We start from the raw sequence: 27,816 nt of genomic DNA on the forward strand, positions 1-27,816 counted from the left end.
AGTGACAGGAGTCTCATTGACAGCTACTCAGAGAGCCTGTCTCCTCAGGCCATTCCTGGTACCAACTGTCTTAGGTGGGGTTTCCCCAGAAACAGTTGGAGATTTATAGGTAAGAATTTTACTGTGGAGTGCTCTTAGGATCTACCCCTGTGAAGAAAGTAGCATTGTGCAGAAGAAGGAGTTTAACTGCACTACAGATTCAGCAAAGACCTCGGCCATCCCGGAGAGAGGTCAGGGGCTGAGCGGGCTCCTCAGAGTTGCTTGACTTTAAGACTAAAGCAACTGAGCCTTTATACTCCTGTGTCAACCAGCCATTGAATTTGGCTGTCTCCAGGAGGAAGCGTGACCTTGGGCTGAGGACAGTCCCCAGAGAGGGCCTAGGCTGAGAGCTGTCAGGGACTCTGGTCTTGAAAGAAGAGGGTGCACTTCAGGATCAGTGGTAGATAGGTGATGGATAGATGGATGTGACCGCAACATTGGATCTGGAAACAACAGCTTACTACATATTCCATGCTGTGATTTTTTTCCCCCATTTCATTTGATCCATTTTCATGGTTCTTATGGTACACATTTTGAAAATCACAGTATTGGATACGATCAGGAAGTTAGTGTAGGATGCTGTGAAAACACAAAGGTAAGGGCACTTGTCTGCAATTAGGAAATTTAAGAAGTCTTCCCCAATAAAGGCGAGATCAAATCTAAGCTAAGCGCGAAGAGGTAAAAACGCTCTACCTGTGTGAGTCCTTGGACAAGGAGACCTGGTGGGAGTCGGGGGAGTGTCTGCATTTTTCACAACCCCAGTTTGCTCTGCTGGAAACAAAGGTATTTCGGTGACCTAGATGTGAAAAAATTCTCTCTTCCAGGCTTGCCTCAAGCTAGCAGCTCTAAGGCCATCTTGCTGTAGGAAAGAACAGCAATAGCAGAGCCCAGGCTTGCATGGCCATTTCAGACAAAACAGCTGTTTTTCTCTTGTATTTATTTTAGGGAGGAGGTAAAGGGGTGCAGTCACCCCTGTGTCTGCAGCGGGGCAGGGGTTGGGGGTGGGTATGGCTTCCAGGACCTGCCTTGGATAGCAAAATCTGTGATGCTCAAGTCCCGTATGTAAAATAGCAGAGTATTTGTATGTAACCTATGCACATTCTCCTGTAAAGTTTAAATCACCTCTAGATAACTTACAATACCTAATGCAATATGAATACTACATGATGTAAATAGTTGTAAATACAATGTGAATGCTGTGTAAATAGTTGCTGGCAGGAGCATACACCCAAGTTTTACTTTTTGGAACTTTTCAGAATATTTTCTCAAATATTTTCTATCTACAGTTGTTTGCATACGTGGATGTGGAACCTGCGGGTATAGAAAGCTGAGGTGCAGTAACCCTTGAGTGGTTTAGATTTCTCCGCGATGTGGATTATTTTGTATGGAAGAAGAGTCAGCACAGTTCTTTGCCTCAAACAAAAGGTGAAAGAAAAGAAGGGGAGCAGAGTGGGTCTGGAAGTCTGTCCAAGCCCCGGGAGAGACTGCGTCCTCCTGTTGTTGAACCCACGGTCACGTGGCTGACACACAGTGAGGCCAAACAAACCAGAACATTGGAGCTTGGGGCAGAGAAAGGTTTATTGCAAGAGCCAAGCAAGGAAGACAGCTGGTTTGTGTTGAGAGGACCCAAACTCCCCGATGGCTTTCAGGCAAGGGTTTTAAAGACAGTGTTAGAGGAGAGGGTCGTAGGATGCGGGGTCAGCTCGTGGGCTGCCTTCTGCTTGATTTGTGGCGAGGTAACTAGGTGATGTGTCGGGAATCTCAACTTTCTGGTTCCAACTAGTCTGGGATCTACACACTTGTGGTCAGAATGTAGTCACCATCCTCCACCTGGTGGGGATCAGTTTCTGCAGACCAACTCAAAGATAAGCGTCAGATAGTTATCTACGTCCCTTCAGGAAGAACCAGAGGCTGGATTGTACTCACCGTTGACTGCTTGAGCGTGCTCTTTGGAACTTGGGGGAAGCCTAGGAAACTAAAGCCTTTTTATACAAACGAGAAGTGGGAGACACACAGGAGCTTTTGTACCCAGGAAGGCCCTGTAGAGTCCTGCTGGGTTTCAATCCCCGCTTTTTTCGATACTCCTCTGTCTGGAGAGGAATAGGTGCAGGGACAGAAAGGGAATAAAGTTTTGGATAGAGAGGTTAATTTATAAACTCAACAGAGGAACTTGGTTTTATGGGAACTCGGTTTCACACCAGCCTAGTGCACCCCGGCTCTCCCTGATTTAATTTTTTCGTCTTTTTTTTTTTTTTAAGCAGTTTCTTTGTTTTTGGGTTTTTTCTTATTGTTTTTTGTTTGTTTGTTCTTTGTTTTTTGGGGGGAAGCAGGTAATTAGGTTTTGTTTGTTTGTTTATTACAAAATTTAATGGAGGTGCTGGGGGTTAAACCCAGGATTTTGCGCATGCTAAGCATGCACTCTGCTGCTGACCTATACCCTAACCCCACTTCCTCTTTTCTTTTGGAGGGTCTTTTTATACTTGAGGACATGATTGAGGCTTTGGGTCCTACTGGAACACAAATTTCATTTTTCAGTTTATAATCTGTTTTTGTTATTGTTGGTGATTTCAGTAGAAAAAAAATTGCTTCATTGAAATGACTCAGCAACTGCAATCTGAAAAGATGTTTTTTCCTAATTTTTGTGGATAAAAAGTTTTAACTCTTTGTCTCCTTTAAAGTTGATTTTCCCCAATAACTTAATTTTTAGTCCTTGGTTGAATATGTATTTTAGATCCAAGTTAAGTAGATTCTATGATTATATTGTTAATTTCTCCTATAAATGGAAATAAATTAAAATTAGGAATAGGATTGAATTTTCACTCCAAAATTCTCTTGTAATAATAAATCCTTCCTGTTGCCCTGTGAAACAAAGATGAATGGTTCATGTTTAATTCAGGTAAAGTAAAATATGAAAAGATTTGTTTAAAAAATTGTTTATACAAGTGGCCTCTAGGCACATGAACAGTTGCTTAACATCACTAATTATCCAAGAAATGCAAATCAAAACTACAATGACTTCACCTCGCCTCACACCAGTCAGAATGGCCATCATTAAAAAGTCCATAAACAGTAAATGCTGGAGAGGCTGTGGAGAAAAGAGAACCCCCTACACTGTTGGTGGGAAGGTAGTTTGATGCAGCTATTATGGAAAACAGTATAGAGATTCTTTAAAAAACTAAAAATAGACTGACTTATCCTATGATCCAACAATCCCACTCTTGGGCATATATCCAGAGAAAACTCTAATTCAAAAATATACATTCACTGCAATATTCATAACAGCACTGTTTACAATAGCCAAGACATGGAAGCAACCTAAATGTCCATCGACAGATGACTGGATAAAGAAGTGGGATGGATATATATATATATAATCTCCACAAACACACAATGGAATACTACTCAGCCATAAAAAAGAATAAGTCAGTGCCATTTTTTGCAACACAGATGGACCTAGAGATGATCATACTAAGTGAAGTAAGTCAAAAAGGGAAAGACAAATATCATATGATATCACTTATATGTGGAATGTAAAAAAATGACACAAATGAACTTATTTACAAAACAGAAACAGACTCACAGGCATAGAAAACAAACTTATGGTTACCAAAGGGAAAAGGGGTCGGGATGGATAAATTGGGAGTTTGAGATTTGCAGATACTACTATATACAAAACAGATAAACAACAAGGTCCTACTGTATAGCACAGGGAACTATATGCAATAGATTGTGATTACCTATAATGAAAAAGAATATATATATATATATATATGTATATATACACACATACACACACACATACCTACATACACACACACACACACATATATATATATATAAAATTGAATCACTATGCTGTTCAGTAGAAACTAACACAACATTGTAAATCAAATATATATCAATCAATAAATAAAGTTTAAATTTTGATGATGAGAATTTCCAATTTGGAGCTGGATGGCAGGAGTGGAATAGATGAGAAAGGGTCCTAGGTTTAGATCCTCATTGTGAGGTTTTGGCCTCGTCTCTAAAAGAAGGTGATTGGATTAGACACCTTAGAGGCTTTTCCTACTCAATTTATTTGTGACTTTATGAAGTTGCCTCTTTAATCACTGTCTTAACAATGACTGTGCCTCAGGTTTTTGGTGATCTTTAGGTCAGCTGATTGCTAGCCATTCCGTCAAAATCTGCCCTCATCTGGATCCTAATTTGGTTTGGCATTCTCCAGTGATGTAAAAGGCAACTCACGCTGGGCAGCCTCCTTTGCGGTCCTCCCCCATCAAAGGCTGACAGCTCAGCAGCCTTCCTGTTCCAGAACACAGGACGCCCTTGCCTGGGACTGAGCTGAGGCTGCTAATTGTTCCACCTCCAGGATCTCATTTAAGCCCAACTGCCATCCCCAAGGTGTATTATTCAGTCATCTGTCAGACACATTGAGAACCGTTACTTCAGGTTGGAAGTGAAATATAAATTGGAGAAGTAGGTTATTTTTTTTCCCAGTGTTGCCTTCAATGACATTATGGCAGTTACTAAAACAAAAACAATCATCTACCTGAAGTTCACGAAAGTCACAGACATTTATATTTAATTCAAACCAAGAACTGCCCAGTGCCCAATGCCGTTTACATGTGAAATGTAAAGTGTATCCCTACATCCTATTCGCTCCCTGGCTGCTGATGGAAAGAACTAAGTATTGACATGTCCTTGTAACAAATTCTTCACTCAAAAAAGAGTCCTGTTGCTTAAGGAGTTAAAAATGTAGTGTAACATCTCTCAAACTGTGTGCTGGCAGAGGTGCCTCAGGGACTCCCACAGGGGAAGAGTGGGATTTGGGACGAGATTTGGCTGGTCAAGTCCCTGCCTGAGCCAGGAAGATTCTATTTAAGATTCTGGGTGGGAAAAGATTCTGCTGCACATGAAACCAGAGGGGAAGCACGAGAGAGAGGCAAGGAAAAACAGAGGGAAAGGGTGAGCCCTGGTCCTTTGGGCTCAATGCCACAGTAGAAACAAGGACATGCTCATTAGCAGCACAGAGGCCAGGAGCGATTGACAGTGAGGCTTCACAGGAGGTGATGGTTGAGTTGAATCTAGAAAGTGAGTAAGTTTACTGCAGAGTCTGGCATGAAGGGCATCCTTGGCCAAGAAAACACTATCAGAGAGGCAAGAAACAATACAATAGTTTTGGAGAACACAAACAGTTTAGTGTCAAGGACCACACGATAAGAGCAGGTTGGCCCCTACCAAGGTGGTGTGGCTCAGTTCTTAAAGGTCCCTGCAAGACATACCTAGGCGTTCCCCTTCCCTGGCTGCATGGCACCATTGAAGGAATTTCAGCGGTCATATCAGCTAGACCTTCTGTGTTTATCTGTGGTTCCCCTGCCCTCCTTCAGTGCTATAGCAGAGAAATGGCTAATGTTTAAGGTCTGGTTTGAGGCCCTTACTTTAAAGACTTTCTATTCCCAATGAGAAGTTTCTGATTCCTTTGTTAAGTCATCATTACAGCATCATACTCTTAATGGGACAGACAACCCTGGAGGTCATTCAGTGTTAATCAACAGAGGGTGCTGTTGCCACTTCTCCTTTGAGTGAGCTTGACCCAGGCTCTGCAGGAGGTTAGTATGGCTGGTCCCTGGGCACTAAATACCAACAGTACTACTCTCCCCACTCAGTCACTGTAAAAACTAATTTTCCTTGGGGTGGAAGGGGAGGTGTTAACAATGATATGTACTGCCCCCCACCTCCAACCATTGAGCTCAGTCTCCCCACATGTTGCAGATGGAGAAACTAGGGCCCTGATGGGTTACGTCATTTGCCCTCAATGAACCACCTGGTCAGGGGCAGACCCAGGCCTGTGGAACTCCAGTCCAGGGCTCTTTGTGTGGTAACACTTCAGCCCCATCCGTCAGTTTCTTGAAAGTTGAAATATGGATGCAGGCTGTGCCTGGCCCCATATTGGATTACTGATTTAATGTCTTCTTTGTGCTCTTTCTTGAGTGAGGAGGAAAGAAAGGGAGCAGAATGGGAGTTGAAAGTGAAGGAAGCACTATTGGAATCAGAGTAGCTACACAGGGAAAGCTGAGCTATATGAGAAGGAAAGGGACCGGCAACAGCACCAAACCTGTCCTCTCTTCCCAGCTTCCAGGAGACATGCCTCCATCACCTACTGATGTTCATCCACAAACGTGTCACCTCATCTACAGGATCGGCCCCACTCCAGGCACTGGAAATACGATGATGAGACATTTAAAATTAATCACAAGACAGACCCATGCATAATTTTAGCCAGCATCTGCTGGTGCCTGTTCTGTGCCTGGTACTGTCAAGCTCTTTGTACACATTATCTCTTTTAATCCTCCCTGCAATACTGTGAGTTATATTATTATTATTATTGCCATTTTTCAGATGAGGAAACTGAGGCCTAGAAGATTAAGGGACTTGCCTAAAGTTATGCGGCTGGGATTTGAATCCAGCTGATCTTGGAAGGTATATTGTACTGGCTGATAGCCATGGTAGGTATTTTAGAAGCCACAGATAAAATCCACTTAGAAGTGATGGGTACTGACCATCTTCACTATTCTCTGAGAGCCAGATGGATACTTGGTGTTTCTCAAGGAGCAGGTGCAGAGAAATCTCTTCTGGGATTGCCCCCTCACCACACCCTGTTCCCTTCCGATTCCATGTGGTCAGGTGGTAGATGCTTCACTGTGGCTCCAAAGACCAGAGGGGAAGCAGTTATTTATGGGCAATACTATCTCTTTGGTCACAAATTTGGGTTGATTGCTATCTGTTTTATTTTAGGCCACCTGTTAAGATACAGGTAAATTAACAGTCTCAAGTGAATAGTAGCAAAATCATATCCAGTTGAGACTGTTACGATACGAGATATTTTAATAATCATGGAAATGAAAGTTTCCTTACATAGTGTTTCCCAACCAAGCAAATACTTGTGTCTCCTCCACTCAGATCTAGCTCCCCTTCCATAGAAATTCACCTCTCCCTCAAGCCCTTACCAAACACCTTGGAGAGGAAGTAGAACCAAATTAGTCAACAATTGTCTTTTTTATTTGACTTGACAACCACTATAAAAATAAACCCAAAAGACAAAGTGATGGAGATGCTTTACAAAATAAACATTAGGGATTGATCTTCAAAGCATTTGAGATTTCTATGTGTGTATGTGTGTGCACTTGTGTGTGTGTCTGCCTTCCCCTTTGGTGCTCTGTAACATTAATCTGCATAATTGTTCTTTACAGCTGGAATCTAATGCTAACATTGCTCATCAGAATTAAAGTCTTTAAATTTTTTTTTTTTTCTTTACAGGGTCGTCATGTCAAAACGGGCCAGCTTGCTGCCATTAAGGTTATGGATGTCACAGGGGTAACGTATCTTTATCTTGCCATCTCATAGCTATATATTTGTAATCGAGAAATTAGTGATAGAGATAATAATCACTTTTTGGAAATAGAATCTTTTAAAACATCTGAGACCTTTCCCTACTTGTGCTTAACATACAAAGTTAAGAGTATTCAGCAGCTGACCGAGATGACCATGAGTAAATCCTTCTAATTAAATTAGATGCCTACGCTGCCTTATGTAGTCAAAGAGAAGAACAATGTGTGCCAATAATTTACATAAACACAACCAAGGACATTTGCATATGAAGACAGAGTAGGATTTGAAGGTATTAAAAGAATAATACTGAGATTACACAGAAGAGGTGGGTCTTAACAGTTTTCCCCAAAGTCTACCTAACGCTGGAGTAGACAAGAGTTTGGATAGCTCTGAAACCCTAGTAGGATATGTAACATGAATGTTTTCCTCCCCAAAATATTATCGACCAAATAATCACAATAACCACAAATATTTATTTATTAGTGAGCAACACTGAAACAAATTTTCTGCCTGGATGATCAAAAGCAATCTAAGGAATAGAATTTATTTTAAATACAATCTTATGCTTTCAATCTTTTTTTGCCAGATTTGTTTAAAATATTATAATGTCTTTTCTAGAGTACAGAGCAAAAATCAGACTTGAAAGGACTCACTGGACTTCAAAAACATGTTAATAATTTTCTATTGTCCTGGGGATTTTTCTAAGATGTCTGTCAGCTGTACATTAAAGCTAAAAGACCAAAGTCTTCCATTTGGCCCAGAAGTGGATTACTTAATATAAAGAGAGGTAGAATGAATGGGTCACACAAAGGTATCAAGAACCAGGATACAAATAGGGAAAACAGTATGTCATTAAGTCAGACTTCAATTTCACACCTTCTCTGGTCCAGTGATAAATATACACTACATGCTACACATTAACCATGATACTGATTTCACTAATTTAATTCATACCACCATTGTACTGACTTCCTTTCCTTACTCATTGTTACTTATTATCTGAATTCCTCTTTAAATTATATGCATTTTAATTAGATGCATTTATTAACAAGTAAAAAATTTTATCCCCATGTGTTTATAAGCAACCACCCAGATAAAGTAAACCTTCCCTTTTTTGGCCCTAAATGCACTAGTCAACTTTCAGAGGTTGCAAACCAGTTCAAATATTTAATCCCAGTTAGTTTATTAATTCCTCTGGCCTTTACTAAGTAAGAAAATGCACTTAGATTATATTAATTAGGGTTAGGTTCTGCCACTTGCAAGAGAAAACTCAAAAGAACACAGGCTTAAGCACGATGAAAGCTTTACGCTCTCTCATGTTAGAGGAGTCTAGAGTAACAGCCCAGGGGTGTATGGCAGCGTGTGGTGGAGCAGGAGGGTGTTTTTATCTTTCTGGTCCCTCATTCTACACAAGGCTTCCATACTTACAGTTTTTTGCATGACTCAACGTGTTGAATTTCCATTGATCACATTCTTTAGCAGGTAAAAAAAAAAAAAAAAGAAGAGGAGGAGAGTGGTTGGGAGAAGGGTACAGAAGACAGTCCCTTCCAGTGAAATTTTTTCTGCTTATGTGCAGCATTTCTACGTCTGTTTTTATTGCCTATACCTACCTGCAAGGGAAGCTGGGGAGTGTAGTCTTTCATTCCACCAGGGTGTCCAGTTAATTTGGGTTCTATTATTAGTCAGGAATGAAGGGAGAATGGTAGTTACTTGTATTGTTAATCAGCAGGGGTCTGACACAAAAGTGAAGACCAGATACTCTCAGTCTCTACACAGAAACCCACTAGAAGTGTGTAAATATTTTACAAAGCTCCCGCCACAAAACATATAAGAATGTATTTTGCAAACTTGCTGAAGTCGTACTACAGTATTTCCCTTTGTTTGAATAGGATCTCCACATAATGCAATACACTTGGCAGTTGAGCAGCTAATGGATGTGGATGGAGGCCAAGACATTCATGCTGTAGATTTCTGTTGTGTGGTTCTGCAGAACTACAGTTGAGTTCCGCTGACATCATTAACCACAGTACATGAGTGTACACAGAGCTATGTACTGATACACAAAGTGTGACTTGAGAGCACGGAATATCACTTTTTTCCGGTTCTATTTGTGAGACTTCAAATTGCCCAGAAAACATTTACTACTGCTAGACCACGTTGCTTGGAATCAAAAAAGTTACACAACAATTTATCTCAGAGTGTGTATTTTCAGTTTAAGGAGTGTCAGCCTTTCTAAGCTGGGTTTCACAAGGCAACTGAGTCCTACAGAAAATGACTTAGAGGCCATTTTCTTAGTTCTCCCAAGGATGATAGAGAGCTAGCACCATTTTCAGTGCATAGGAGAGTCAGCCCATTGCATACAATGGATGCTTTATAGTATTTAGGCTTAATTCTCTTGGGGAACCTCTTTTGAAAGGGCTGGATAGTCCCTGATTCAGGCACATCATCGGCCATTGTATAACCACTGACCCTTAACAAAGACAGACAAGGATACACATCAGGAAATGGTTTTTTTTATTTCCCATGGTGTATGCTACAGCATCAAATGACTTTTGTATCACCCCCTTACACATCACAGTCAACATAAGATTTCCTTTGTGAAACTCATGTGGTGTCCTCAGAAAACAATCTATTTCATTTTGCCATGTTGTCTTTTGTGTATTATGGAATGCTGCAAAAGCTTCTTACCAATTATTATAATTGTGCTCATTATAGCTGCTCTGAGATGAATTCTCAAAGGTCGTCTTTGTTAATTGTTTGCAGTGATCTACTGCAAAGTTACTATAGTTTATTGTAATGAAATTGGTAAAGCTAGAAACTTGAAATCAATTTTTAAATGATTATTTTTATTCAATACCATTTTCTTTTCTAATAGAGAATAGTCACAGAGAAAACTGGATGTCATGCTGATGTTCTTCAGTTTAAGAGCTGAGACACTTCCAAATTTGCTAATATTTGCTTCGGAATTAGGGCTTAAACTCAGACTCAATCTTTGAAGTTCTTTCAGTTTCTGAAGTAATTATGAGAAGTCTGCATTTTTGTCACTTTCTGGGGGTCCCTTCCCAGCTGGATTTGTGTGCTCTAATCATGTAAACAAAACTGAGCCCTCCAGGGCAGTGTTCCTCGAAGTGGATGCCCAGCATATGTGGTCTGTGAGCACCCCTGGGCTGTTCATCAGAAATGCAGATTCCTGGGCTTGTGCGGAGTTTCTGTGTGGAGCCTCAGAACCTGCCTTTTCCACAAGCTCCTCAAGGGGCTTTGTGAACACCAGAGTCAGGGGAATACTTTTCTAGTGTCTGGCATGTACTGCTTTCTGGCCACCATGAAGAGACTATGATTCTCTGACATCCCTGCAAATAATTCCCATCTTCATTTGGACCAAAATTAATGGTGTAAACTAGTCCCTTTACAATGATACCCTGAAGCCCATATGGGACTTAATAAGATAATAATTCAATATCATAGACTTTCACCTTTACAATGACTGGTTGTGATCACATTACTCAGGACCTTTTGAGTTGTGGTACCAAAGCCCCCCTCAGACTGAATGAAGCTGAAAATAGAATTTATTGTCTTATGTATATTAAAAAAAAAAAAAACCTCAGGATCTAGGAAGTGACATGATTGATTAGGAATTTTGTGTCTCTCCGTCTCTGGGCTCTGCTTTCTTTCCACCAGCAGCTCCAGGCTCATATTCTCATTACTTCATTACCCTTAGACCCGGCAAGAGTGCAAATCTGAATGTCTGGGGCCCTGCTTGGGTCATGCCACCATCCCAAAACCAATCCCTGTTTCTCTCCAGCCACATCTGGGTTGGGGTCTGACACTGGAACCTACCACGAGGACTAAGAGTTGTTAAGGAGGCTTCCTCAAAGGAAAACCTGAGAGCCATTGGAGCAAAGGGTAGGAAGGATGCTGTGCAGGCAAAAACAAGAGAATTATATTACCATGATATCACATTATTTCAATGTTGTGGATGTATTTAAAACTGGTTTAGTCCTTACACACAGTGCCTCTTTAGTTACTATTTTTTTGTATTTCGGCCCAAAATAGTAATAATGGTAGCTAACACTGATGGAGTGATTATCATGTGCCAGAACTCTTCAAAACACTTTCTCTGTATTGATTCATTGAATGCCCTCAACAACCACCAGACTCCATTGTAGTGATGAGAGAAGCAGGCATACGAAGTATCTTGCTCAATGTAACATGTAAATAGTGGAATGAATATTTCAGCCTGAGTATTTTAAGTCCACCCTATTACATCATCATAGATCTTCAATTAATATAGAAGGCTATTTACTGTTTAATTTAATGTGGTTTTTAAAATTAACTGTTATTTATTTGATAACCATTTTCTAAACACCTACTTTATGACAGACTGGAAATTCAAGGATGAAAAAGTGGTCCTTTGCCTGAAGGGGAACTCGTAATAATATAACCTTGCCCTAAATATTCATAAGTAAAGGTAATCCATGTTATAATAAAGTCATAAAACTCATAAATAAAATTACTTGTGAAGTTCAAGGTGACAGCGAGGGGTAGTCAGTAAGCCCAGGAGGACAATCAGACTAGGGGTGTTCCCGGCCAAGGAAACAGCCTGTGGCAAGGCATGGAGGCTGCAAGAGCGTGGAACACGTCCTGGAAATGATCACACAGTTTACTTTTAGGATTAAAAAAATGTGGAGAAGAGAGTGATACAAGATAAATCTGGACAAGTTAGGGCCAGGTCATGAAGAAACTGAACGCTGTGGCAAGGGCTTTACGAGGTTTTCGAACTTTTTAATTTTCCCAGAAGAGCCCTTAGATCAAATAGTCTTAGGCAAAAATCCAATACATAGAAGAGATAAAAGGAGGGGGATTGTTTTTCACAAGGGGTGGAAGGCTGGACGTCCTGGCCCCTTCCCCACACCACTGCTAGAGCCAGTGTGGGAGCCAGAAGTTAAACAGCAAAGGGATATGATGAGATTTGCCTACTAGGAGGATCCATTTTGAGCCCTGCTGGACTGAGTTTCTATTTCTGTCTTACTGAATTCCTGCAGGTGAAGCTTACGACCAGCCTGCATCTCCCTTTGAAGAATGAGGAAGTGGCCTTTGCCCAGTAGCTTCTGGTAGAGTGCTTTGCCCATAGTTAATGGGCTTATTGAATGTTGCTGAAACGGGACCAAAAAAAAAAAAAGAAAAAGAATCTTTTCATCTTGGGTTATTTGGAAGAATCAGGGGGACACACTGCTCCAGGCACATTCAGTTCCTCCCTCCCAAAGGGAGGCAGTTCAGTGGAGTGATTGGGAGCCCAGAATGTAATATTAATAGTAACAGCAACAACAGAGCCATGGTCCAAAATAAAAATTGCTAACGTTGATTGAGTGCTAATTATGTGCCAAGCAGTGTTCCTAGGACTTAATACAACATATATTAACTCATTTCATCCTTGAGAAAACTCTCATTAGGGGAACTGCTAATATATCCATTTTACAAATGAGGAATTAATTGAAAGCACAAAAATCCTTAATCACTTGCCCAAGCTCAGAAATGGCAGAGTTGGAATTCAGATCCAGTGGTCAGAGTGTGCCCACCTTCCCCACAGCCCTGTTATAAGAATGAGAGATGGGGTGCCAAATGAATGACAAGACTCCTAGGGTTAAAACTTATTTTTTCAATTCATAGTTCTCTTGGGAGCATGGCCTTCAGATTCAGATAGAGCTGGATTCACACTCCACTCTGCTCTTTCCTGACGTTGGGCAAATTTTTAAACTTTTCTGAGTCTCACTTCTCTTACCTGTTAGGTGGGAATACAAACATTGCAAACTTGTTTTGAGACTAAAATTATATAATACCTAGTGCCTGGCACATAACAGTTCCTCAATAAATACTAGTCCTGGTAAGAGACAGTGAAGGGCGGAATGGGGCAGGCAGCATGACTGAAGAGGGTGTTACAGTGCGCATTGGACTTGTGTAGCTGTACAGGGGGATGGGAGCCTGTCCAAGAACGACGTGCCACGCATGCTGTAGTTACCATGTGTGGGTTAGTTCATTGTTAATATGGTCAGTCGTCTGACTCAGCCCTGTCTTCAGCACCTCAGCTACAAAGTTACTAGTCTTACTGAACCATAGGCAGCTGTCAGAATGACCTAATGTTGAGCAGGATCTAGGAGAGAAAGCGAGGCTAGATTCCAGAAGCTGGAGGATGAAATCACAGTAGTGCATGCATTCATTCACTTAAGAATGAATGAGTGTGCTATGCTCTGGGGCGAGAGCAGTGAATAAGGCAGACACGGGCACTATCTTCTGTAATCTTACCTTCCAGCACTGAGTGAAAGACATTTGACAAACAGTTGAACAGTTATTTGATCAGAGTTCTGATTAACTGATTAACTTTCACAGAGTGTATGGAGTGTATTAAGAGAGAATTTAAGAAGGAATCTGACCTGTCTGGGTGGCCAGTACGTTCCCTGATAAAGTGACAACTACGTGAGGTCAGAGGATGGGTAGATTAGTGGCATTGGTAGGGCTGACTTCCTCATCAATATGTTGGCTTTCTTAATGACTCAAAGCTCACCTTTTGTTTTCCCTTTGTGGAAAGTCTTCTCTCTCTCATTAAAGCCTTCTGACTTTAATGAGCCCAGAACAGGAACCGGGCATTAGCCGTCTTGGCACCTCCTGCAGAGCGTGCTGACCTAGGGCCTGGCACGTAGCAGATGCTATGCAAAATGGTATTATATTTGTAAAAGCAAGAGGCCAGAGAAAATAAAATGAATTGAAAGACGGATAAAGGAAAAACAAATTCAAATTACAAGCCACAGCAACTTTGATAGTTATTTTTTTCTGGTAACCAAAGCTAAAAGGGAAGACATTATCATTTATACTGTTAATAGGATCAGAAAAGCAGACCCATTCCCATTCCTGTGGGCTGAATTGTAGGTGGAGGAGTCTTGAGGATTTGTGATGGATTTTGGCCAAATGAATGACAACACTTCTAGGGTTAAAACTTTTTGTGCATATTGTTATTATTATGGTGTCTCTTGCAGACATTTTTTATTTTTCACTCCATGGCACCAACGATTCCCATAGGAGACAATATGCCAATACCTCATCCAGCTAAGGGGCCTAGACAATCACTCCTTCTCTGCCAGGAAACCAATCCCTCCTCAGTCACATTACATTATATGTTTTCTTCTTAACTGGGTAACTCCCATATGGTCTGCATCAAGGTCTTCATAAAGACTTACAGGTCATTTTTATTTTAGTTTTTATCCCCCTTAACGGAGGCACTGGGGATTGAACCCAGGACCTCATGCATGCCGAACACGGGCTCTACCACTGAGCTATACCCTGCCCCACCACATGGCCTTTAAAATTCAGCTCACACTTGAATGTCTCAGCTGTCTTCCCTGGTGCCTCCATTAGGTTAGCTACCTATATCTCTCACGTTAGTAATTTTGCATGTTATTTGTGTCATTCTTTGATTTTCATTTGTGTTCCCCACTAGATTATAGTAAGTTTCATGGTGGGAGAGCTTGACTCTGTTATGTCCATTGTTGCATTACAGTCAGCCCTCTGTGCTCACAGTGTTAGTTGAATCCAAGGATGTGTAACCCATGGATACGGCGGGCTGACTGTACTACAACATTTACATAAAGGATTTGAGCATCTGTGGATTTTGGTATCCATGAGGGATCCTGGAATCAATCCTTTACAGGTACTGAAGGATGACTATATTATATATCATATATTATTTATTATTATTATTACTATTACTATTATTATTATTATTATTAGGCACTGTGCCTAGGATATAGTAGATGGGTAAATATTTGTTGAATGAATTCATTTAGTTTAGAGTTAACATACAACAAATCCAAGTGCTGCCTGCAGGATGTTGTGGCAAAGTCCCAAGTTCTATCAATGCTGCGGTGAAGAGATGTGGACTTAGGCAACCAATTGAACCACTCGGGGTCTGTGTCCTTGAATCTATAAATATATAGTTCACAGGTGCTTAACCTCATCTTGAGATAATATTAGAGCATCCATATATGCTTAAGTCTCATTTAATTTTTCATACATTTTAACATTTAGTAAACTATGATTTCAAAAAAAAAAAAACTAAGCTGTATGTCATATACCACCTTTGAATGCACTAGAAGACGGCAACCTCTCAGTCCATGCTCTAGGTTACTCCAGTCATGTGCAGAGTGTCATTACATCTGAAGATTCCACCGAAATCTCAAGGCAACCTTTTAAAAAGTAATTGCTATTATTTGCAATTAATTATCTTAGGAAATAAAGATTTTCTCTATCCTTCAGAACAAACAAAACTGAAAATGAATAAGATACTGAAGCTGACACATGATTTTAAATTTTTTTCAAAAATTCTACATTTGCTTTCACTAAAATACTCCCTTTGTTGTCATTGATTAACTTTATAACCAGATATTACATAGTTAAACTTATAAAAATAACTATTTACTAACTTTAAAAGTCTAGTTTTTGTTGATGTTGTATATTGGCATCCTGAATAAAAGTTCTAGTTGAGGAAGGGATTTCAGCACTAAAATTATTTAAAAAAATTTTTAAATCACATCCTAGAAGATGTCAGTAATCCCTACAAATTCTAATGATCAATGATTCTTTAACGATAAATTGTCTTTTCAATCTTTCTGTCACATTCAGTCAGCATCAAAGGTGAGAATGATAGACAAGTTCAGACAAATGCCTGCCTAATGCCAACAGGTGCTGCGGGAAGCAGGGCGGTGAGCAGGCCCACAGGTGTTCTAGCCGGCGTCTGCACAGCTGGGGGATAGTGGCACTTAGGAGTCTGTGCACCTCATACTTCCTTGTAGAGTGTAAACTGACCAGTTCCTTGGATCGTTGAAAGAATTACATGCAGTTTTATCCCCGTTCCATGGATTGAGAGCTGAACATTAGGCAAATTAGAACACACTAATATTAAGTGTCTTATTAATTCCGTTTTTTAATCCTACCATATTGTAGGTGCTTAAAGTGTGTTCCCCTGTGTAATAAATATGCAACTTAAAAATCCCTCCTTTATCCCCTGAAATCATTCACAAGCAAATAGTATGTGCTGACAAGCTTCTGTAATTGGAGGACCAAAGGCAGGTTTCTCTTCAGTCCAAGCTTAAGGTGCTCCTCGACTCTTCTTTCGTGATTAGCAGCTTTGGTTTTTATCACCATGAGTAACTCCCCTTCTCCTGTTTAGGAGTTTTCAGTATAGAATTAAGAGCCGTGGCTTTAAAATGAGACGAATCTGGCTTTGGATCTTAGTTCTAACATTTAATATAGGAATGAACTCTGACACTCATTTTCTTATTTGTTAAATAGGATTATTAAAAACATGTCTTCATAGAGCTGTTCTGAGTATTAAATAAGATTATACGCATACAGCCTCTGGTACAGAAGAACATCACATAAGGCTGTCTTTGGCTGTATTTATGACCATGGTTTTGATCATCATATCGTCATCAAAGGTAGTCAGTGGCTTGAAAGCATTACCTGGAATCATCCATTTTCTTGCATTTGAAAACCACTGTCTCTTCACATTTTATCATCCTCCAGGAGGCCAGTTCTAGTTTTTCACAAGAAAGTGTTCTCTGTAAGCAACAAGAGAGGGCCACCCCAACACACACTATTCAAGTCTCTGCTGCATCACGTATACCAACGTCCCATAGGCCAAAGCAAGTCACACAGCCAAGCACAGAGACAAGGATAAGTGGACCCCACCTCTTCATGTGGGAGGCCACCAAATATCCAGGCCATTTTTGCTTTTGGTCTGCCACAAATACAAAGCAATAAATAGATTCCTACGATCATGAGAGAAAAACGATCTTCTTTATGTTGATTATAAAGCTTTGCTTAAATAAATACTTAATTATTTCTAAGCCCTGAGAGTAACAGATAGGTATTCTTATTCCCATTTACAGGTGAAAATAACTGACATGGAGAATTTAAATGGCCATGCCTGAGGTTGACCTAGACAAGATTTTTGAAGTCTTCTGATTGAAACAATGGTTCTTCCCAGAGTATTGGACTTGGCTTATTAAAATTACTTCTTTTTAAAATTTGTGACAATTTGGTACCATTACTTTATGTTTCATTATGACCCAGTGGTCATTAGTTTCTCAGTGAGCTTCATCCAGTGCTTAATTCTGAAGACATAAGAGTAATCCATTTACAAAACAGAAGATAACTTTCTTCTAACTGGTAATCTAATTCTGGCCTCAGTTGTTGTCATCTCTGTCTTTTTGAAAGAATCATCAGCCATCTCCCTCAACAAGCCATATTGTGAGAGAGTGGACTGCTTGTGAAATGGTTAAATGAGTTCTTATGGTCATAGTAAGTACCTCCCTTCCGATTTCACTGAATAACTATGGCCGTCATTGCTCTAGACTAGAAATCTGGATGGACAGCAGCCCTGAAGGCCTGATAAGTTGCATGCTCACTTACAAGGTCATATAAGATCAAGCTCAAGGTTCTGTAATAAAGCTACATAACCATGACCCACAGTGGTTCCATAATTGTGTTTGGAAACAGTGCGATTTAAACCTAAAATTCAAGTTACTTACATCCTTGCCCTCCTACCCTTGTTATTTATTTATTTTTTGGTGGAGGAGATTAATAAGAATGTTTATTTTGTATTACACTTTAGAACTTTCACATACTTTAATTTTCACAAAGGACTGAGGCATGTAATAATAGTATAAAATCTGTCTCATTATAGATGAGAAAACTTAGGTTCCAAAAGGTAGGTTGCTTTCCTGAGATCATGCAGCCAGAAAGGAGTGGAGCCCAAACTGAGCATGCACTCCGCCTGCCCCCACTCATTTTCCTGACTCAGTGCATATGCCCCCTTCATTGTCACATCAACTCAGTTTACCTTTGCGAAGTGATGGAGAACATGCTGACGCCATTCTGATCTCCAACACTTATTTATGTTGGATTTGATTGTGTACTGAATTACACTGTTGTTTAACTGTTTCATAAGTTCTTATGGTAAGCATTATTAGGCACTTTTCCCCCCTCTAATTCTCCCACGTCAGCCACCATCCCGTTAAGAACCCAGGAAGCAGGCAACTAATACTTATAGAACCAGCCCAGCTCCTCACTAAGAATGACCGAAGCTGAGACCGTCAGGCTGCCATTGCAAAGTGACTTGTGTTTTACTGTCTCCTGTAGTTTCTTCTTTAGTGGAAAGCAGCTGTCGATGCCAGGCTGCCCGGAAACCCTCAGGTTTGTTTTCTCCCCTTCTACTTAGGCTTCCCTAAAGTACACCCGCTCGCATCCTACATTCATCCATGATTATTTGGCCCCACATGGTGGGTTTCAGATAGCTAATATGCACCATCACCAGACAATTTGAGGCCTGCTGCAGGGACCCTTCAACAAGTTGAAGGATTGTGAAGGTCCTTCTCTCCTTAGGCCCGCGTTGATAACCTCAGGGAATATTTCTTTGGTCAGCAGTGTGCCATCCCCTCCCCCAGCCCCCAGCCCAGCCCCTCACTCCTCTCCTCCCCTCCAGAAGCTGTGAAGGCCACGTGCTTCTCCATAGTTCAGCATCTCAATTGTACAGTCTATACTGAGAGTACCTAGTCCTCGACTTAGTTCAGCCATATGATACATAACAGGCTTAGGTCTCCTAGGTTTGCAGCTCTCCATTGCTTTTTCCTAAAGCTTATTTTTGTGTAGGCAGGAAATGTCAGCATTTCACCACTCTCCTCATCTTATTTCCATCAGTTCCTTTCAAGCTGTAAGGAATGCTGCTGTAAGTGAGTGGGCCCTTTGCAGGTATTCATCCTTTTATTCATATTTATTTGCAGGCATGTTGCTTGATGCTGGGATGTTATAGACAGCAAAAGCAGGAAGGATTGCTGTGATTATAGTTTTTATGGATTGGTACGGAAGGGAGGCTTCAATCATATGAATAGACAGATAAATGTGGATGGTAATTCTGGTAGATGCTACAAAGGAAGAGGCATGCCGTTCTCTGTGGGATTAGAACCACGTCAGGCAGATCAGAGAGAGCTTTGCTGGGGAAGGGACTCTGGAACTGAGATCTAAAGGCAGAAGAGAGCTTACAATCCATGGAGAAGAGTGTTAAGGAAAAGGGCAATTATGACACCGTGTGACCCATACCTCTATTCCAGTACCAACAAATATGTGTGCAGGTTTGGAGGTGGACAAGATGTAGTGGGAAGACTTGACATTACCTGAGAGAATTCAGGAAAATGTCCCGGAGGAGTGTCGATTAAACTCAACCAGGAATGATGAGTAGAAAGTATGTGCAGAAGAGGAAGGGGAAAGAAGACACACATGGGAGACTCCGGAAGGGCCCAGCAGTGTGGAGACACTGGAGGGAGGCCAAGTTAGCTAGAGGAGGCGAGGGTACAGACGGAGACACACCGTGAGTAATGGTAATGGTGATGTAACGTCTTACACTCAGAGAGTCCTACTGCTGCATCTCAGATAATTTGCCTGGGCTAGAAATTTTTTTCCACCAACCTCAAAAATAAAATACTTTTTAAAAGTCCAATTGATGTGTACACATCAAAATGAAATTATGGGAGAACACACAGTCTTCACCGGTGATGCCAGGTCCTCTAAAAAGGCGCAAGTTAGTGGGCTCCAAATGGAAACTCGGAATGAATGACATCTGAGTGAGGAAACTTACTCCGCAGGAGGGTTATCCCTTTGCACATCCGTGGCACTGCCACATTCCCCCTTTCTTTTCATGTGTAGTTTCCTGAAGGTGAGACGGTGCTCCTGCTCTACGCACATCCTCAGATCTAGGGAACTTACTCTTGCTCCCTTTCCCATCTGACTTTCATCGTCTTCAGTCAGGGACTTCAATAAAAGGAGACTTCAAAGAAAATGAACCCAACAAATTTTAAATTGAAGAGCCTGTATTTTTTTTTCTTTTCATTTTTCTTAATCTACCCTATACCAAGTATGATCAGTGATAGGTACTTGATGGACTTAGTTCCCAGAGGCCTAGAGTGAATTTTATCTCAATAGATTGTCTGCCTTGATCTCTTCCAGGGGAAGGGATGAGAATTTTTTTTCCCCAGCAGGTTGCATGCGATGTTCACTTGCTGTACAAACAGAAGCCCCCTTGGACTGCCAATGTGTTGTCTTGTAAATTTTTTCTTTGTAGTCAAGAAAGAAAGTCAAGTTATATGATAATTATGCTTGTTTAGTACCATAGGAGAAAAAACTAAAAGAAATAATTACATAGTGGATATAGCTGGTGATGAAAGACAGAATCCTACTAATGACAGTGGATTCTCATGACAGAATGTTTATTGTTCTAACACAGGATGAAGAGGAAGAAATCAAACAAGAAATTAACATGTTGAAGAAATATTCTCATCACCGGAATATTGCTACATACTATGGTGCTTTTATCAAAAAGAACCCACCAGGCATGGATGACCAACTTTGGGTATGTAGTGCTGTCCAAATTTGCTTTTCTTACATAAAAAACAACCAAGACTGAATGGTCCATTTCTCCATCCTCAATACTAAGTTCGATTAGGTGTTATGATTTCCATAACATTGTGTTTTCAAGGTTTTCTCCCATTTCCTTGAATACCTTTCCATCTTTTCAGTATCTCTACCTTCTATCCCTTAATGTGGACCATCTCTAAAGCCAGTTTTTTCCCACTAATGACTACCTTTCTTGAGTTTTTATTATATTTTAGGTACCATGCTATTTTTTTAATGAATTATATCATTTATTCAGGCTCTTTGAGGTGGACATTATTACTATCTTTACTTTTTGGATAACAAAACTAAGGTTTACAGAGAAGTAAACTCATGTCCCATATTTTTGCTTAAACATCTTTGCTGCAAGCAGTTTCATCACACAACTAATTGGCCATAAGACAATTGTCCTGTAAAATATAAAATAATGAACAGAAAATAAAATAAGGGACAAAATTAAATATGAAAAATTAATAATTTTAAAAAGATTTCATCATGAAGAATGAAAATTCCAAAAAATATTTTAAAACATTTAAAATGTATGTAGATTTATGGTCATAGTTGTATTCAGGTATGTTTTAGAGAAAGCGGGCATTGTATTCGGGTATATTTTAGACTTTTTCCACGTCCATCATTAAGGATTCAAGATCTAATGTTGGATTTAAGTTCTTCACAATATGAAAAAATTCTGTCCTAAGTCTCTTTAGATTTCCCGGGGAGTAGGATTAACAGATGAAGATGCTGCTGTTTCTTATCAGTCTCTGTAACCTGTATAACTGGTGGTACATATCTGGACTATATTTAAATGTTCCTTCCCAGGCCCAGTCCTTATATTTCATCAAATCATCTAAGCCAGATTCTGTGCCAAATACCAAAATTCTGTCCACATTACGTTCTCCACTATCAAATTGCAAGAAATTTTTTACCGTCTTTAAAATACTTACACTCATCAGGAATCACATAACCACGTCTTTTGCGGAGGGGGTGGATAGGAGCTTGATTCTTGTTTTGCCTCCAGCTTCTAATACTGCATGACAAATTTGGTAGAGAGGACATTACAGAACAAGCTGTTGTATCTAAATTAGCACAAGAATCCATCATTAATGCTCTCGAAGGCTGTTGTCAAACGAAATTGTTAAGTAGTTATTGTGTCTTGTATGGCAGATTTGTCTTGGGGCCAATTCATTGTGTGGCAAAACTGCTTGTGGCAAAAATTCTTACAGTGAAAATACCTAGAGCTAAATAAACTGCCCTGTGGTCTGGCTGGAAATGGTGGAGCTGGGGTCTAACCAAGCGCTGCGTGAATCTTTCTCCTTGTCTATCACTAATGTGTGGATGACTGAAATTTAAATTCAGACTCCACGAGTAAAACACCTATGACAGTATCTGATACTCTGTAGGTACAGTCATCCCTCGGTTTCTGAGGGGAACTGATTCTAGGACCACCTGGATAGCAAAATGCCCAAATCTCTTATATAAAATGGTATACTATTTGCATATAACACTGTACACATCTTCCCATGTACTTTATCTCTACATAACTTATAACACCTAATATAATATAAATGCTATGTAAATAGCTATAAATGCTACATAGATAGTTGGTGACTTGTGGGCAAATTTAAATTTTGATTTTTGCAACTTTCTGCAATTTTTTTTTCTGAATATTTTCCATCTCATTGGTTGAATCTGTGAATGCGGAGCCTGTGGCTAAGGAAGGCCAACTAAACTCTCAAAGGTTCCTTCCCTTTCCTTTCCTTTCCTTTCCTTTCTGTTCTCCGTCTACCTAGCCGCTTGCCCCAATCCTGTATCTCTGACAGTCTATGAGACAGCTCTAGTTGGCTGTTCCACTAAGAACAAATTTAGTAAGTTTAATACCAAAACCACTATTCCTATCCCTGCGCAGCCCAGATTGCTCCTCTCACCTTTCCAATATCTGCCATTGGAAGTTTTATTGCTTAGTTCCATTGACAGGTTTACAATGCTGCCTTAATTTGACCTCCTTTGCCAATTTTATAACCACCCCATTAGTATGGGCCCAGTCAGTGGAAGCCTAGATTTTGTAATACCCCCTGTTTCTTCTTCTCTCTCTCTTGCTCTCATCTCTTCTCATTCCATGTGTTGTTGTTGGATTAATGGCTCTAAAAATACTGTTTAACCACTAAGTGTCTTGCTCATTTTCCAGAGGTCTTAATATGTGTCTAACACAAAATTCACTGAATTATCCAGTGCTAACTATATGCCAAATTATGTACTAACCTGTGTGGACCCAGTGACCACCATTTCATGGATAACTTCTCAAAGACCTCAATCTTGGCTAGAAGTTACTCTCTTAAGACATCAGACACCTATAGTCCAGCTGAGATAAAATATATACAGTGAATGCAACTGGTGACCAAAAAGGATACGATAATGTTAGCTCAGAAAAATAACAAGATTTTCATGTAATTTGATATTCAATAGAAGAATATTTGGAAGTGAAAAGAGCTGCTGAGAATTTTTTTCCCTATAAGACCCATCTCTAAATTTAAAATAAAAATATACTTTAAGGTAAATAAACCCACTTTGTATGGTCACATTGATTTTATATATTTTTATGTGATTTCTGAAAGAGTTACAGTAAGATTTTAGTTGTGGCCTCTTAACTGTATAGTAGATGTAAATGTGAAATTTAAAAATGTAAAAGTAGTATTTCTGTAATACTAAAGAAAGAGACATTACAGTAAGGGCTTAACTACAAAACTTGACTATATCAGTTTTCTTAAGTTATAATAAACACATTAAAAATGCAAATAGCTAATTTAAGAAATTTGTTGAGAAAAAATTTAGTAGCCTAACTTAGAGATGATGAGTTTTTATAAATCATTGGTGGTTGTTTTATGGATAAAATATGAATAGTTGTTTTATGAATAAAAGTGATAGTATTGGTCCAAACCTGGTTATTGTTATTATTACTATTATTATTATTATTATTACTGCTGTTATTCTTGTTCAAGCCAATCATTGCTATGGGTACTTTTGAAAGCTTAGTTTCCCCGTGGCCTGCAGGTTCAGCAGGACATGATGAGATGGCTCAAGTTGGGACATCTCTGTGTTACCAAAGTTCTGCTACATGATCAAGGATCTAGCACTGTAGCAATGACCCCTGCCTTGCCATAAGCTGCAGCAGGTGACAAGTGGAGAAAGGTGGCTGTTTCGATGCTGTCTGCAGAAGCGCTTTTTGTTTGTTCAGAGCTATAGCTCCAGATTAAAAGACGGCGTTAATAGAGCCTTGGAACCACCTCCGGCTTATCACCTGAGGTAGTGCAACTATTTCCAGATGAGTCACCCCTGACTATTAATATCAGTCCTTTGAGTGATGGGCCAGATAGGACAGTTTTCTTGTTAGGTTGTACTACTAAAATTGGGGTATTTCTTTGCAAATCAGCGGCTAAGGAAGGAGAGGAGTGGTCAAGGAGAGCTTGACTTGTTTTCACCTTTTTCCTAATGCTGAGATTTTTTTTAGGCTGGAAAGAAAATTAGTTGTCATTTATTTTACTGGATCTTAGTGAAGCTCATTGTCTTTCTCAGGGCCTCTGAGCTCATTAATAGATGGACAGAGGACAAGAATGCAGATATTCTGAAACGTGACCGTTTAGTTTGACCTGAGGTTCTGTGAAAGGCACTGGAAGTTTTGGCTTTTTTTAAATGAGCAAAAGCTACACTCCATTTTCAGTTCAGACAGCACTGGGAGAAAGCAGGAAGGCTGTTTGCATGCATGGCACACACAGGAGGTTTTATGCCCTGGAAATGAGTCGCCACCCACCAGTTCTCACTCTGGCCAGTTGCTCTTCCCGTGGAGATGGCTGTGATTGCTGGGAACCAAGAGCCTACATGTGCATATGTTCATTTTTTCATTCACTCATTCATTCATCCAACAAACACATATCAAGCACTTGCTAGGCACAAGGCACTCTTCCAGACACTTAGGATATGTTGGTGAACAAAACCGATGAACGGCCCTACTTGCACGCAGCTTACATCCTTGCTACAGACCACAAACAATACACGTAATAAGTCAGGAAACTATTGAGAATGCTGGAAGAGCAAGGAAAGGTTAATGAGGACGCAGAAAGGAGTTGTGGTGGTCAGGGGAAGCCCCGCCGTGGAGAACTCGAGGAAGGGCATTCCAGTCCTGGTATTTTCCAGGAATAACAACAAGGTGAGTGTGACCAGAAGATGTGGGAGGTGAGACCCAGGACCAGAGCAGGCAGGGCTTTACAGCACATTGGCAGGATGTCGGCTTTTACTCTGAGTGAGGAGGGGGCCACAGGAGGGTTTTGAAGGTGCAGGGGTAGAATCTGACCTACAGAGTAAAGGGGTCCCTCTGGTTACTGGGTTGAGACTAGACCAGATGAGGGCCAGAGTAGAAGCAGGAAGACCGGTTAGGAGATTGTTTCTGCAAACGGATGCCCTTCCTGAAGTTGGCAGAGGGGCATTGTAAGGAGTGATCACTTCCAAACCTGGGCACGTGGGGCAGAGCACTGCCTTCACATTCCATTTTCCCTAACTACAAACAAATGCAGGTAGCAAAATGCAGCAGTTAGAGGCCCCATATTCTGCTTGGAAGACAGAGGGCCTCACATATGTCAGGTTTGTGACCACGCAGAGGACTGTTCTGACCGTCCGCACCAGCAACCATCCATTAGCTTATATGTCACTGGGGATAAAAATACAAAGCTATGAATGCCTCCTGAGTGCAAGAGCATCATTTCTTTTTCTAGTTCTTCTATTTGATGACAAACCAAAGAGGAATTTAGAAGAATGAAAGGCAGAACAGAAACTTAATAGCTGGGGAACTAATACCAGATTACAATATTGGTGGGAACTTGGTTATGGAATATAATAGTGTGTACTTGTTCCAAGGCCTCTGACTCACTACATTTGGGCCATTTTGTGTTAGCTACAATGGCAAGGAATATTGATCACCTACTGTTCATGTGCCAAGTACTTTATTTGGTTGCATTGTCATATTATTTCACTGGAACTTTACAACCACTCTACAAATTAGCTGTTCTCATTATCACCACTGTACGGATGAGGAAATTAGGCTCAGAGAAGTTAAGAAGTTTGCCTGAGGTCTCAAAGAGGTAAGTGATGAAGCCAGTGTATTAGCTAACCCCAAGCTGCCTGATGCTAGAATCAAGCCCTTGAACTCTACAAGTTTCTCCTTTTCGTTGTGAAAAACAGTTCCAGTCGTTGTGAAAAATAATTCAAAAGTTGGTGTTCCAAATAGGACTGAAGCTTTGTGTTTAAACAAATTTATTTTGAGTTCACCATTCAGTTTGTCAGTTTCCCCAACTTTCAAAGAGGTTAGCAAGACCTGTTAGCTGCTAAGTAGATAGCATTTTCTTCATCCTAAGAAATAAGTTTTGAAAAGTACATTAAACCCTTTAGGAGTGTTTTAGCAAATAATTGCAAAGGTCACAGATAGTCAACTCTTTGGCCTAATGGCATTCTGTTAGGATTACATATATAAAAATATTATTATGGGTTATATAGAGACAGAGCCTGGAGCAAGCAAGAGCAGCTCTATCTACCATTCATTCCCAGTTTTCAGGCCGCAGGAATGATTCCCCAGGTATTTCTTTTGCTGTGGCTGGAGGACAGAGGTTTGCACATATTACACCAGCCAATTACATGGGCTGTTTCAGGTGTCTGATTGAATCATAATCTGTGTGAATTCTATCGGTCTTGTCGTGGAGATAAACTCTTGTTTAGTACCAGCTCTTTGTGGAAATACAACTACTTCTGATAATGGCCAAGTAATTCTCCCTTATCAACTGCTTGGGGCCTGATCCGGAAATCAAAAAAGGGAGCTCTTTCAATAAAGATTCTGATCTCTCAGAAACAAGGCGTTCTCTGACACACAACACTGCCATCTTCTTCCGCTGCGTCTCAGCAAAGAGAGGCTCTCCACTTTGCTCCCTGCCATTCAGACACTGGAGTGAGGAGCCCCGTCTATTAAATGAGCTAATTTCCTAAAGTTAGAAGGCAAAACCACACATATTTCGCTGTGTCTTTTGATACCACCCCAACAATCACGGGGCTTAGAATATCTTAGGAAATAAATGTCTGATTAGCTTCCAAAATGTGGGTTGGTCAAGTAAGAGAGCAGATTATTGTACTGAAATGATGCAGTAAGCCATTCATTAGACTGTCTCAGTGAAGACTTGCAGAGCTAAGATTTAGGAAATTATATTGTATGTGTTTTAGGGACAAACATCTAGCAGTTGGCTGAAGCCCAGCCTGGAATCCAGAGACCTGGATTCTCACCTTGGCAGAGGCAGCATCTCTGCACTTTGTTTCTTCCCTATAAAAAAATGATAACTTTGGACCAGGTCTGAGTTCAAACTGGCAGCCCAGAAGCCAGTTACTGCCCAGGTAAATGTGGCTAGTTTGGTCCACATAAGGTAGTGGTGTTTTAATTATGCCAACATTAGGAAAAAAAAATTGAGCTGTTTCCAGACAAAAGTCTGGATTCTGTGAAAGATTTTGAAAAATCAAATGATTTGGAAACCTTGGGCTCAAAATTCCGAATAGTAGCAGTACATTAGGAGGGGTGTAGGGATAGGTCCGTGGTAGAGTGCATGCTTAGCAAGCACAAGGTCCTGGGTTCAGCCCCCAGTACCTCTGTTAAAAACAAAGAAACAAAGAGCAGTACATTAGCGCAGTAGAGCAGCTGTTTAGAGGGCGGGTGCCCACTCCCGCTCGCACGGGAGGCCCCATCACTGCCTGCTGTCTTCCATGCCTGCTCCACTGACGCTACTAGTCCATGCCCCGTGTGAGATCTGGGAACGAGATTCTGAGATGAACCAAGATGTCATGCACTCACCAGTGAGGGCTCCTTTCTAG

General features: G+C 40.5%; 1 protein-coding gene across 7 annotated transcripts in view; it reads left to right on the forward strand.

The window, feature by feature from the left end:
• The window catches only part of TNIK (TRAF2 and NCK interacting kinase), a 361,554-nt gene that overhangs the window by 201,308 nt on the left and 132,430 nt on the right, over window positions 1-27,816 (forward strand). For all 7 annotated transcript variants that reach the window (XM_074367889.1, XM_074367884.1, XM_010947772.3 and 4 more), the window contains exons 3-4: window positions 7,357-7,413; window positions 20,756-20,881. In XM_074367889.1, coding sequence (XP_074223990.1) covers window positions 7,357-7,413; window positions 20,756-20,881 — 183 coding nt within the window. The remainder of the gene's footprint in view (window positions 1-7,356; window positions 7,414-20,755; window positions 20,882-27,816) is intronic.

The sequence above is a fragment of the Camelus bactrianus genome, chromosome 1 (genome assembly GCF_048773025.1).
Source record: "Camelus bactrianus isolate YW-2024 breed Bactrian camel chromosome 1, ASM4877302v1, whole genome shotgun sequence".
NCBI lineage: Eukaryota > Metazoa > Chordata > Mammalia > Artiodactyla > Camelidae > Camelus > Camelus bactrianus.